The sequence below is a fragment of the Euprymna scolopes genome, chromosome 22, assembly GCF_053919585.1.
Source record: "Euprymna scolopes isolate OS-2025 chromosome 22, ASM5391958v1, whole genome shotgun sequence".
NCBI lineage: Eukaryota > Metazoa > Mollusca > Cephalopoda > Sepiida > Sepiolidae > Euprymna > Euprymna scolopes.
The window spans coordinates 98,497,994-98,513,131 of NC_136503.1; the positions used below are offsets into that span (position 1 = coordinate 98,497,994).

The following is a 15,138-nucleotide window of genomic DNA, read 5'->3' on the forward strand; positions in this document are numbered from 1 at the left end:
AAATTTTTCTTGACTTTCTTGCAGTTTCTTTTGCGGTTAATTTAACTTATTTCCTTTGGCGTTTGGTGAGTTCTTAGAAGAACTGGTCTGATCTACTTTTCTTAGCGAGCGAAGAGATTCAGCTGCATTTAACAATAGTTGCTATAGTGTATTTTTGCGCATGCGTGAGAATTTCAAGTTTCCTCCTTATTTTTCAATAGTTTGACAGTAGTGATGTGTCTTCCTGCCAAGAGCGACAGACGTCAGTGTTAGCCGTGATCGTCTAGAGGTTAGGACCCCACGTTGTGGCCGTGCTAACTTAGGTTCGAATCCTGGTCACAGCATTGACATTTTGTACATATTTTACAGTCCAAAATCTGAAGAATTATTTGTTTTTATAACATTGTTTTTTGACGTCGTACTTGCTGATAGGTTACTCTTATAACAATTTTGATCAACTGAGATAAAGATTTCGTGGTTTCATTAACGCTGGTGGGTTACTGTTTAAAGAAAAAACCTTAACGTTCACCTCAAATATTCAGCGTCCAAGAAATATAGGCCACTGGCAAACTGGAACGTCTGTGAGCATCCGGTGTATTATTTGGAGCTGTCCCTTTTGAGAGAAGTTCCGTGTTCGAAATGGTCTGTCTACATTGTGTATATAGTGTTTAAAACTTGTTATTACACGTAATCTTATTTAATTATGGAGTTAGCTAAAAAGCGATGGGTCACTGCACTTCTCCGTGTAAAGAGCAGTCGATTGATGCTTGAACTGTTGTCAGAGACCGTTCGTACACCGAGATACATCGTCTCAAAAGAAAGAAGAAAGAAGAAAGAAGAACAATTAGCCATTTTTGTACCCTTTTTTTTTTTTACTCTCTTTTGACATTTTAACCGACGTTCTTACACTCGCTGGATTCGTAAGACACTTCTCTGTAAGAATATGTGCTTTTTGAAACTTATAAGTTGATTTTAGTTGAGATTTGGATAGTTTTGTTTTGTAGGCGTATATAGGCGTGTACGGGCCATTCCTATATAGAGAGTGCTATCGCCTCTCTGATATGTGTGTGTGTGTACACAGACATATATATATATGTGTGTGTGTGTGTGTACACATACATACATATATATATATGTGTGTATGTGTATGTACAAATACATATATATATATGTGTGTGTGTATGTAAACATACATATATATGTGTGTGTGTGTGTGTGTGTGTGTGTGTGTGTGTGTGTGTGTGTGTGTGTGTGTGTGTGTGTGTACATACATACAAGGGCCCGACAATATTTTTTGGACACTTTGTACTTCAAGGTGGTTACTAGTGTCAAAAACATTTGAGATTGTAAGTACATAGTTGAGGAGTAAAATCCACTACTAGGGTAATCATTTTTTTAGTTTTTTGCGATTTTTGCGAAAACTTGCGCAACACTATTTTTCGGACATGACAAAAAATCCTATTTTAGTAAGAGCTATGATCATGTATATGTTGCTGTATGCAAATTTTCTGCTTGTACACTTAGCTGTCATCATTAGAATCAATTATCTGTTCTATTCTACTAGCAAAACAAGTTTAATGAGGTAAAATGCATTCAAAAGAAGTCATTTGTTTGGCACAGAAGAAACGGGATGATGGCCTCAGCATCAGAAGGATCACAATGGATTTGAAGCTGTCAAAACCAACGGTCGAATACATGCTGAAGACAAACTCCTAGCAGAAAAAACGGGGGATGAAAAGATCAATTGGCATGAGGACTGAAAGGAGAATGAAGAGGACTGTGACACGGCTTTTGACATCTGAAGGAAAAAGTTACAGCAAGACACGTGACGGAGAAATGTGAATTGGATGTAAACGCCCTAACAGTACAAAGAACGCTGTATATGACTGGTTTGAAGTATGCAAAGGCTAAGAAAAACATTACACTGTTGTACTGAACAAACGACAAATGGGAGGAGGAGGAGGAGGAGGAGGAGGAGGAGGAGTTATGGTTTGGGGTATGATCTTTGCTAATGGAAATATATATATGGTTGGAGTGGCTAAAAGGATGACAGAACAGCGAAAGCTGCAAACAGTTGCTGGACGAGAAAGCCCTACCAATGATAAGAAGAGAGATGGGGAATGATTTCGTTCTACACAATTGCAGCATCTATGTGTCAAAACTCATGAAAGAATGGATGGCTAAAGTGAATATGACTACTTTGGTATGGCCTTCAAAAAGCCCAGATCTAAATTTAATGGAATATGTTTGGGAAATTCTTGCGCAACTTGTCTATGATGGACCTGAAATAACGAAAGAGGCTCAACTATGAGAAGAAATATTATATGCCAAAAAACAACTAATAGAAACACGTAGAGATGTTATTGTGCATATGTTTGATCATTATGAAGAGAGATTGATAAAAGTTATTGAGAAGAAAGGTGATATTACAGACTATTAATAGTTTTTCAACGATGTCCGAAAAATAATGTTGCGCATGTTTTGTAAAAAATGATGAAAATTAAATGTTTCCTTACTTAATGGATTCCTTCCATTTTTATTACAGGTATTGTCTTTATATGTTTATGCTATTCTATTGAAGGAATTTTGCCACTCTATGGTACTCGGAAGGTCGAATACTAAAGTGTCCGAAAAATATTGTCGGGCCCATGTATATATATATATATATATGTGTGTATGTGTGTGTGTGTGTGTGTGTGTGTGTGTGTGTGTGTGTGTGTGTGTGTGTGTGTGTGTGTGTGTGTGTGTGCATATATATATATATTTATATATATATGGGGGGAGTTAAAAGAATAAGATCGATTCTTTAAGATAAAATAAAACGACAATATAAAATTATTTTTTAACTGTCCCCCATATATATATATATATATATATATATATATATATATATATATATATATATATATATATGGGGGGTAGTTAAAAAATAAGAATAAGATCGAAAACAAAACGGCAAAATAAAAATATATACTAATGGATATTCATTTACTCTATAGGGGGTGTAGAATAAGTAAGAACTCTTTATACCATGGTATTTCAAAGCCTAATGCTTCTCATCAGAAGAGGAGAGAAGATGCTAGATAACATAATAGGGGATGCGACGTCTGCCAATAGATACATTAGGAGTAAAATAATCATGCAGTGAGAGATAACATATTGGGATTCTTTGGGGTTGGGAAAGCTAAAGTTATCTTTGCGATATAGGAGGAATATAGCTTCTATTATATAACGAAGGTACAGATGAACACATAAAGAAATAACAGAAGCGAAAATTGTGCTTTTTCCACTTAGTTGCAAGGAAGAGAAAACGGCATCCCCCAGTAAGCCACGAAGTCTATTTTGCACTCTGTCAAGGCAGGATAGGCTGTTTTTAGCAGCTCCTGCCCAGATGTATAGAGAATTGCATCAGTAGTGACAATTGTTATAGTTGGAGATCAATTGATTGTCCTTTGTAGGAGAAATGATCAATTGACAAACATTGCAGAAACTTATCGATGCTATGATGCTCTGCAATATCCAATCATTTTCTGGGATGGTGCTGATGGATATCATTTCAATGTTAACATGATATATGCACTTAATGGTAAGGAAACAAATAAAAAATGCAGCGCAATGAACTATTATTCATACCGATTAATGATTCGGGAAAATGAAACCAATCACATTCTGAAATGCTGCCAATTGTTCCACCAATACATCGTAGACTTGTACGCAAAAACTTTGCTCTGAAGGATGTAATGTGCATCCAGGAGACAAGTGCCCGCGTGTTTGTGTGTTGTGTGGGTGCGTAAGAGAGACGGACAAAAAGGAAAGACTTACTTCGGGGCCGGCTCGGCGTCGCCGACCGAAAATAGAGAAAGAAAGATCAAGATGGCCGCCGGATGTAAAGGATGATATCTCGCAAAGTCACATGAATTCTCGCAATATGCAAATTTAGCCAGCCTGCAACGGCCATAAAAGCGGGTGATTGAAAGACGTTGGCAGAGCGATGATTGACTTTGTCGGGAATCGTGTTGCTGTTGCTTCTCGTGCTGTGTGGGTGTGAGCATATCTTACCGTTGTTGGGACCGTTCTGAGTAACCGATTGTTGGGTCCGTTCTGAGTAACCGTTCGCGTCCGTCTAGGTACCTTGCTAGTTGGATTCCGTGCAGAACCGGTGTTTACTGGTTATTGAATTGCTTTACGTTGCTGCAACATTATACATCTACAGAGGGCGCAGTACTTTTAAAGGATTTTCCTTATACATCTACAGAGGGCGCAGTAATTTTTAAGGACTTTCCTTACACATTTTCTACAAAGGATATGTTCATTTGCGAGATGCATTTCAAATTGATGGTAATACAACAAACGTTGGAAGACTAACAATTTTGCCATCTTCATATATTTAGGGTTAGGGTTAGAGTTAGGGTTAGGGTTAGGGTTCACGTCATTTGCATGAGTACACTCCCCGACCTATTCATTACTGTTATATTTCCGTTAAAGTAAAAGTTTCTATGGCACGTGATTTTGCACACGTTCCTTTTCCTTTGTAAAAGGGCTGAGTTTTTTTTTTCTTCTTCAACATTTCGTTACTTACAGTTCTTGTGTTTACTGCGGCTACCTGCTATTTGCTCTTACGTTTACTATTTGCTCTTACGTTTATTATTGGCTGTGAAATTAGTTCGGTAAAGCCTAGTAAAGAGATTTTGGTCTGTCTTCCGTTCTATGATAAAACACCACATTCACATGCAACCCTGCTTGGGATGATATACAGCAACTATTACTTCCTGGACAATCATCAGTGGATAGGCATGATATTCCAGCGCATGTTTTCAGACAAAAGCTAATAGATTTCAATGTTAAGTATTTGGGTCTGTGTGCTATCGGGTGTATTCAGTGGAATGGAAAAAGAGAGGATTACCACACTCACACATACTAATCTGGCTCTATAACAAAATCAGTCCAAACAAAATCGACGATCTAATATATGCTGAAATATCTGATACTGACATTGATAAAGATTTGCATGAAAAAATATGATACATGGACCTTGTTATATTGAATCTAAATTCGCCTTGCATGAAAGATGGAAAATGGTCTAAGCGATATCCTCGGGCATTACTATCACAGTTACAGCAAATGATGGATATCCTTGACACAAGAGAAGATCTACAGATATTTTCATGGCAGGTGCTCGTCTGAACTCCAATCTCTGGTCCCCCCTCGCCAATCTTTCACGAAAACACCCGTCTAGCTTAATCCACTGTGAAAAATTTCCCCTACTCTATATCTGTGCCTAAATCAAAACGCAGATTCCATGAACAAAGTTTCTTTCTTAGAACTGCACGCCTGTGGAACTCTGTTCCGTCTGCCTGCTTCCCTCCGGACTACAACTTGGATGTCTTCAAGTCCAATGTTAACAAATTCCTAATGAACCGCCCCCTTAATTAAACACTTCATCAAATCTCCACACTAACGTAATGTACTTGCAATAACCCTTATCCCTGAGTGGCTTCCAGGCCTTGATAAGTGGTGATCACTGTGTAAAAAAAAAAAAATGGTGACATTGAAGTCGATAACTGGTGGGTTGTTCCATGTTCACCTTTGCTATCAAAAGCCTACAAATCGCACATTAATGTGGAATACTGTAACTCAGTTAAGTCCATCAAATACATTTACCAGTATATGAACAAAGGCAGCGATATGGCAGTTTTTGGTTTGGAGACTCAAAGAAATGATCTGAATACAACCCTACATATCGATGAAATTGCATAATATCAGGCTAGAAGCCACATAAGCAGTAATGAAGCTGTATGGTGAATTCTTTCATTTCCCGGCTATTGCTCACTTAGCAGTACATTTAGAAAATGAACACGTTTGTGAGATCCTTCTACCGCTCCAGTAGATATCTCACTCCTGATGCAATTCTCTATCTATATAAAAAAACAGGTACGGCCAACGAATGAGTACTGCTGCCACATCTGGGCAGAAGTTGCTAGAAGCAGCTTATCCTACATTGACAGAGTTCAAAATAGACTTCATAGCTCAGTAGGGGATGCCCTTTTCTTTTCCATGCAACCTCTTTCCCACAGAAGAGACGTTGCGAGCCTGTCTCTGCTTTATCGTTATTTTCATGGAAAGTGCTCATCTGAACTTCAATCTACGTCCCCCCACCCTTGCTAAACTTTCATGAAAAACACTCGTCTGGCCAAAACCACTATCAACAATTACCCCCACTCTTTATCTGTGCCTAAACCTAAACGTAGATTCCACAAACGAAGCTTCTTTCTTAGAACTGCACGCCTGCGGAACTCTATTCCGATCACCTGCTTTCCAGCTGACTACAATCTGATTATCTTCAAGTCCAATGTAAACAAGTTCTTGATGAACCGTCCTCCTAAGTAATCCAATTTACAAAAATTAATGCATTATTATGTAACACATCGCATCCGATTCAAATTCGTACATTGTTTGCCATCATATTTTTATTTTTTTTTACATGGAGTTCACCACTTATCAAGGCCCAATGGCCACTCGGGGATAAGGGTTATTGTGCGTACAGTAATCAATGGGATAGTGTAGCAATAGTATTGGAGAATTGATAAGGTGTCATTACTTAGGGGAGAGCGGTTCATCAAGAATTTGTTTGTGTTGGACTTGAAGACATCCAGGTTGAAGTCGGGAGGGAAACAGGCAAGCGGAACAGAGTTCTAGGCGTGCAGTTCTAAGAAAGGCACAGATAAGGAGTGGGGAAAATTATTGACGGTGGTTTCAGCTAGTCAGGTGTTTTTTGAAAAAGATTGACGAGAGGGGACCAGAGAATGGAGCTCAGACGAGCACTTGCCATGGAAATAACGACTTGCTATGTCTCTTCTGTGGGAGAGAGGTTGCAGGGTAGAGAAAAGGGCATCCCCCAGTAAGCCACGAAGTCTATTTTGTACTCTGTCAAGGCTGGATAGGCTGTTTTTAGCAGCTCCTGCCCAGATGTGGCAGCAGTACTCCATCTTTGGACGTACTTGCCTCTTATATAGATAGAGAATTGCATCATTAGTGAGATATCTTCTGGAGCGGTAGAAGGATCCCACCATTTTCCCAGCGACCTTGCCCACAGACTTGATGTATGTGTTCCATTTAAGATCAGGAGTAAAGGTCAAACCCAGAAGCTTATCAAAACATGGGGCCTCCCCTGGACGAGAGCCAGCCATTTCAATTGATAACTTGCTCCCCTTCATCTCCAATAGAGTTATGGGAGAAATATAAATTACACATGGCCGAAGACATTTTGTATCAAAGAAACAATGAAAATGCAAATACCTACCTGGATTTTACGGATTGAAAACGTGTGCTTAGAAATCGCAAAGTTCTCAATCAATTGGGAATGACATCACCGAATCAATCTGTTGCCACTTTGTTTGGTGAAGAATTGCGTCGGGAACAAACTTACAGCATAGATGACCTTTTGTTGTACATTCATTCAAATACTAAAAAACTAAATACTGAGCAAAAAGACATTTGCAACAAAGTAATTCAGACTGTCAATAATGGGGTGGGAGAAATTTTTGTCTTAGATGTACCAGGAGGAACTGGTAAAACCTTCTTAACTAAATTGATTTTGGCAACCATTCGATCACAAAATGACATAGCCTTAGCTCTTGCATCATCTGGAACATTACTGCCAGGTGGAAGAACTGCTTATTCGGCTTTAAAATTACCATTAAATATGCAATTTATGGAAATTCCCATGTGCAACATTTCCAAAACATCAAGTATGGGAAAGGTATTGCAGAAATGTAAACTTATTGTTTGGGATGAATGCACAAGCATTACCAGCAATTCTTCAAACAACACCAGCAGATGAAATAAATGCTTGCCTCAAATATTTCACTTTTTGGCAACATGTGAACAAAATTACATTTGACTAGAAATGTGCATGTCCAGCAGTAAAACAATCGATCAGCATTTTCAAATCAATTGCTGGAAATTAGGAATGGAAAAGTGCCAGCTAATCTGACCTCAGGGCGTATTTCATTGCCACAAAACTTCTGTAATTTAGTGACAACAAAAGAAGAATTGATTAAAAAAAGTATTTAAGGACATCCAAATTAACTATAAGAATCTCAGTTGGCTGAGTGAATGAGTGAATGAGTGAATGAGCTATTCTTGCACCCAAGAACAAAGATGTTCATGAGCTCAACAATACTATTCAGTTGAACATTCATGGTGAGTTAGCAACACACAAGTCCGTCGACACTGTTGTTGAAGCAGACGAAGCAGTTAACTACCCATCAGAGTTTTTGAATTCACTAGATTTGCCAGGGATGCCACCACATGTACTGCAATTGAAAATTAGTGTGCCAATTATCATGTTGCGAAATATTAACCAGCCCAAGCTTTGTAATGGCACACGACTTTCAGTAAAAAATTAATGACTAACCTAATAGAAGCCACAATTTTGACAAGGCCTTTCAAAGATGTCCTAATTCCATGCATTCCTATGATTCCTACAAATATGCTGTTTCAATTTAAGAGATTGCAATTCCCAGTTCGACTGGCATTTGCAATCACGATCAACAAAGCTCAGGGACAATATTTAGAATTGTGTGGCTTATATTTACACACTGATTGCTCCTCACATGAGCAATTATATGTTAAGCATTCTAGAGTCTGCAAACCAGGCAATCTCTTCATCTGCACTGAAACTGGAACAACCAAGAATATTGTGTATCCACAAGTATTGGAAAATTAAACATATTAGAAACGCATTTTTTTTTCATTCAAACGAATTGAGCCACAGCAACGCATGGCAGGGTACAGCTAGTGTGTGTGTGTGTGTGTGTATATATATATGTATATACATGTATATATATATATATATGTGTGTGTGTGTGTATATATATATACACACACATATATATAGTGCTCTTTAATATATGTGGGTGTGTGTATATATATATATATATACACACACACGCACACAAACACATATATATACACACTCACAGATATATATACACACACAGACACACATATATAAATATATACACACACATATACACACAAACACACACATATACACACATATATACACACACACATACACATACATATACATACATACACATATATACACACAGACATACACATACATACACATATATATACACACACATACATACACATATATACACACACATACATACACACACACACACACATATATATATATATATATATATAGTGCTCTTTAATATAGAGTCAAAGATTTTTTCTGTCTTGATCTTGAAAACCAACCTTTGTCGTTTCCATCATCATCCTCTTCTTCCTCCTCTTCCTGCTCCTCTGTGTGCGCATTGTCCAACGATCGAGTTACTTGAGGAATTAAACGCTGACTTCGGATTTGTTTCAAGTACCCATTACGAAACTGGCTATTGCTTGGAATTGCTAAAAAAAAAAACGTTGTATAAACTTTCAATATTAATTGTCTATGCTTCGGCATATTGCAAGCAAGGAAATGTCTCATGCAGAAACACAAATCAGTGACGATGTTAATTCTATTGGAAATTTATCAATGTTGCTGGGTTTTTAAATACTGAAGAATTATCTCCCTTTGACCTTTATTTATCAACGATATAAGCAACAGAGTTATCTCCCTTTGTCTGTTACTGATGACGTGTGTTTTAGAAATGAGTGACTCATATGCTCTTTGACAGTACTTATGAAGGCACGTATGCGACTTGTCCGTTCTCTTTCATGTAAGCATATAAATAAACAGACGTGTCTTTCTGCGTTTATTTGTGTGTAAAAAATGTTACGTTGTTAATTAATTTGTTTCTTTTGTTATCGTCAATATAGCTTCCACTATGAAGTCCTTTAAGGAAGAAAAAATACGTTTTTTTTCTTTATTTACTTCACAATTAACTTAACAATGATTATTAATTAACCCAAAAGATTCTGCACTTTTTAATGTTCTGTGATAAACCTATCCCAGCTTTGCATACAATCACTGTACATTTTTCTTCTTAGTTTAGAGGTAAAACTTGAAGTCGGTTTTGCACTCTATCAAGACAAGAATGCATGTAACAAGAGTACTTTGTCTTATGACGTTGTATACAGGTAGAGAATTGCATTGACAATGGTTGTAGCTAAACGAGTAACATCTCATGTTTTTTCTGCTGAGTGATCATTTGTAATTATTTGAAATTTTAATGTCATATTAATGCGCATCTAAGTATTATAATCTATAATATAAATCTCACTTTGTCTGTTTAAATGTATGTCTTGCAAAAACTTTTGACAGAGGCGACGGATTTTCACAAGGTTGGTATCATTTTGACAAATATCGACAAATTGGCCAAAAACATTAATTCCATCACCCTCAACTGGGCACTTTTCTACAGGGGGGAGGGTATCTTATTTTGCAAATATTTTTGAAGGTCATCCCCTTTTTTCGATTGTCTAGCCTTAATTTAAACCTACGTCACTTCCAGTTTGGTGATGGGCGCAACAGCAAAGATGTCACGTTTTTTTTTTTTTTCACTTTCTTTTCCTCTTTCGTGGTGCGGGTTCGAGTAAGCCTGCCTACTACCACTTTTTTTTTTTTTGCTCAACACACACCTCCAAACACCCAAGCAACGCCAGGCACCTAGGCTAGTTTTAAATGAATAAGTAAACAAGATAGAACAGACGACAAAGCGATAATACCTGGTGTTTATATAGAACACTGCAAAGTAATCTGAACAATTATTATTATGATCATTTTTGATGTCTATAAAATATGTATCAAAACAAAAGATATTTTTAGGCAGAAATATAATCACTGTGCATTTTTTTTCTTGGTGTTGGGAGTAAAACTTGCAAGTTATTGAATTGCTACAACCAATGAAAAAGACTTCATGCAGACCAGATGGCCCCATCTTTAAGAAATCTATGTAGAAGTTTGACTCAGAACTCTAAACCAAGCAACGCGAAGAACTTCTTTTTTTTTTACACATTATCAAGGCCAAGAGGCCACTCGAGGATAAGGGTTAAAGAGTGTACAGTTGAAATTGGACAATATAGTAATCATTAGTAATGGAAATTCAATAAATTTGTTAACTCATATGGAACGGCTCATCAAGAACTTATTTATGTTGGACTTGAAGACAACCATATTGTAGTCAGCCGGAAAGCAGGAAAATGGAAGACAATTCCACAGGCGTGCAGTTCTAAGAAAGAAGCTTTGTTCATGGAATCTACGTTTAGGTTTAGGCACAGATAAAGAGTAGGGGAAATTATTGATAGTGTTTTCAGCTAGACGAGTGTTTCTTGTGAAAGTTTGGCGAGGGGTGGGGACCATAGATTGAAGCTCAGTCGAACACTTTCCATGAAAATAACGATACATCAGAGACAAACTCGCAACATCTCTTCTGTGAGATAGAGGTTGCAGGGAAGAGAAAAGGACATCTCCTACGAGGCTACAAAGTCTATTTTGAACTCTATCAAGGCAGGACAAGTCCTTTCTAGCAGCTCCTGCCCAGATGTGGCAACAGTATTCCATCCTTGGACGTACCTGGCTCTTATATAGATAGAGAATTGCATCAGCAGTGAGATATCTACTGGATCGATAGAAAGATCCCACAATTTTTCCAACGGCCTTGGCAACAGATTTGATGACTCCATGCAAACCAGACAACCCTGTGGCACAATCTTCATGAACTTTATCATTTATTTGCAAACTGTTATCTTAAAGTTGTTGCTTCACAACGTTTCAGCCAACCATTCCTCTGACCTTCATCAGGTTATTAACTGCGATGGGATAGGAATGCTGAGTGTCTTAACTGTATCTTTAGTAATTACTGTCTTCCATAGTTGTTGTCGGCTCACCACGTTTTGGCCAACTAGTCCTCTGGCTGGCTTTGGGTAGGATTGAAACTTATCTTTAGACGATGTTCGCCTGGAACCATAGAGATTCAACTCCTTTACCCACCGCACCCCAAAAGGCATCGCTATCTTCCGACAATGCTCACCTGGAACCGTAGAGATTCAATGCCTCTATTCACTGGGCCACGGGCCCCTTCGAAGATAGAGGCATTGAATCTTTACAGTTTCAGGTGAGCATTGTCTGAAGATGGTGGTTTCAATCCTACCCAAAGCAGGTCGGCCAAAAAAAAAAATTAGTTCTTGACAACAACTATGGAAGGCAGTAATTACTGAGGATACAATTAAAAGACTCATCATTCCTATTCTGTTGAAGGCCAGAAGAATAGTTGCCCGAAACGTTGTGAAACAAAAACTATGAAGATGAGGAGGGTTATGGTTATGCAAATTACTCAAAACTTCTTCCTCCTACCCAAAGCAGGTCGGCCAAAAAAAAAAATTAGTTCTTGACAACAACTATGGAAGGCAGTAATTACTGAGGATACAATTAAAAGACTCATCATTCCTATTCTGTTGAAGGCCAGAAGAATAGTTGCCCGAAACGTTGTGAAACAAAAACTATGAAGATGAGGAGGGTTATGGTTATGCAAATTACTCAAAACTTCTTCCTCCTACCCAAAGCAGGTCGGCCAAAAAAAAAAATTAGTTCTTGACAACAACTATGGAAGGCAGTAATTACTGAGGATACAATTAAAAGACTCATCATTCCTATTCTGTTGAAGGCCAGAAGAATAGTTGCCCGAAACGTTGTGAAACAAAAACTATGAAGATGAGGAGGGTTATGGTTATGCAAATTACTCAAAACTTCTTCCTCCTACCCAAAGCAGGTCGGCCAAAAAAAAAAATTAGTTCTTGACAACAACTATGGAAGGCAGTAATTACTGAGGATACAATTAAAAGACTCATCATTCCTATTCTGTTGAAGGCCAGAAGAATAGTTGCCCGAAACGTTGTGAAACAAAAACTATGAAGATGAGGAGGGTTATGGTTATGCAAATTACTCAAAACTTCTTCCTCCTACCCAAAGCAGGTCGGCCAAAAAAAAAAATTAGTTCTTGACAACAACTATGGAAGGCAGTAATTACTGAGGATACAATTAAAAGACTCATCATTCCTATTCTGTTGAAGGCCAGAAGAATAGTTGCCCGAAACGTTGTGAAACAAAAACTATGAAGATGAGGAGGGTTATGGTTATGCAAATTACTCAAAACTTCTTCCTCCTACCCAAAGCAGGTCGGCCAAAAAAAAAAATTAGTTCTTGACAACAACTATGGAAGGCAGTAATTACTGAGGATACAATTAAAAGACTCATCATTCCTATTCTGTTGAAGGCCAGAAGAATAGTTGCCCGAAACGTTGTGAAACAAAAACTATGAAGATGAGGAGGGTTATGGTTATGCAAATTACTCAAAACTTCTTCCTCCTACCCAAAGCAGGTCGGCCAAAAAAAAAAATTAGTTCTTGACAACAACTATGGAAGGCAGTAATTACTGAGGATACAATTAAAAGACTCATCATTCCTATTCTGTTGAAGGCCAGAAGAATAGTTGCCCGAAACGTTGTGAAACAAAAACTATGAAGATGAGGAGGGTTATGGTTATGCAAATTACTCAAAACTTCTTCCTCCTACCCAAAGCAGGTCGGCCAAAAAAAAAAATTAGTTCTTGACAACAACTATGGAAGGCAGTAATTACTGAGGATACAATTAAAAGACTCATCATTCCTATTCTGTTGAAGGCCAGAAGAATAGTTGCCCGAAACGTTGTGAAACAAAAACTATGAAGATGAGGAGGGTTATGGTTATGCAAATTACTCAAAACTTCTTCCTCCTACCCAAAGCAGGTCGGCCAAAAAAAAAAATTAGTTCTTGACAACAACTATGGAAGGCAGTAATTACTGAGGATACAATTAAAAGACTCATCATTCCTATTCTGTTGAAGGCCAGAAGAATAGTTGCCCGAAACGTTGTGAAACAAAAACTATGAAGATGAGGAGGGTTATGGTTATGCAAATTACTCAAAACTTCTTCCTCCTACCCAAAGCAGGTCGGCCAAAAAAAAAAATTAGTTCTTGACAACAACTATGGAAGGCAGTAATTACTGAGGATACAATTAAAAGACTCATCATTCCTATTCTGTTGAAGGCCAGAAGAATAGTTGCCCGAAACGTTGTGAAACAAAAACTATGAAGATGAGGAGGGTTATGGTTATGCAAATTACTCAAAACTTCTTCCTCCTACCCAAAGCAGGTCGGCCAAAAAAAAAAATTAGTTCTTGACAACAACTATGGAAGGCAGTAATTACTGAGGATACAATTAAAAGACTCATCATTCCTATTCTGTTGAAGGCCAGAAGAATAGTTGCCCGAAACGTTGTGAAACAAAAACTATGAAGATGAGGAGGGTTATGGTTATGCAAATTACTCAAAACTTCTTCCTCCTACCCAAAGCAGGTCGGCCAAAAAAAAAAATTAGTTCTTGACAACAACTATGGAAGGCAGTAATTACTGAGGATACAATTAAAAGACTCATCATTCCTATTCTGTTGAAGGCCAGAAGAATAGTTGCCCGAAACGTTGTGAAACAAAAACTATGAAGATGAGGAGGGTTATGGTTATGCAAATTACTCAAAACTTCTTCCTCCTACCCAAAGCAGGTCGGCCAAAAAAAAAAATTAGTTCTTGACAACAACTATGGAAGGCAGTAATTACTGAGGATACAATTAAAAGACTCATCATTCCTATTCTGTTGAAGGCCAGAAGAATAGTTGCCCGAAACGTTGTGAAACAAAAACTATGAAGATGAGGAGGGTTATGGTTATGCAAATTACTCAAAACTTCTTCCTCCTACCCAAAGCAGGTCGGCCAAAAAAAAAAATTAGTTCTTGACAACAACTATGGAAGGCAGTAATTACTGAGGATACAATTAAAAGACTCATCATTCCTATTCTGTTGAAGGCCAGAAGAATAGTTGCCCGAAACGTTGTGAAACAAAAACTATGAAGATGAGGAGGGTTATGGTTATGCAAATTACTCAAAACTTCTTCCTCCTACCCAAAGCAGGTCGGCCAAAAAAAAAAATTAGTTCTTGACAACAACTATGGAAGGCAGTAATTACTGAGGATACAATTAAAAGACTCATCATTCCTATTCTGTTGAAGGCCAGAAGAATAGTTGCCCGAAACGTTGTGAAACAAAAACTATGAAGATGAGGAGGGTTATGGTTATGCAAATTACTCAAAACTTCTTCCTCCTACCCAAAGC

At 37.8% G+C, this 15,138-nt stretch overlaps 1 protein-coding gene across 5 annotated transcripts in view; it reads right to left on the reverse strand.

Moving 5' to 3' along the window:
* LOC145243564 (tubulin tyrosine ligase 3-like) overlaps positions 1-15,138 on the reverse strand; it is a 186,472-nt gene that overhangs the window by 116,654 nt on the left and 54,680 nt on the right. For all 5 annotated transcript variants that reach the window (XM_080106547.1, XM_080106543.1, XM_080106545.1 and 2 more), the window contains one exon: positions 9,253-9,402. In XM_080106547.1, the coding sequence (XP_079962673.1) occupies positions 9,253-9,402 (150 nt within the window). The remainder of the gene's footprint in view (positions 1-9,252; positions 9,403-15,138) is intronic.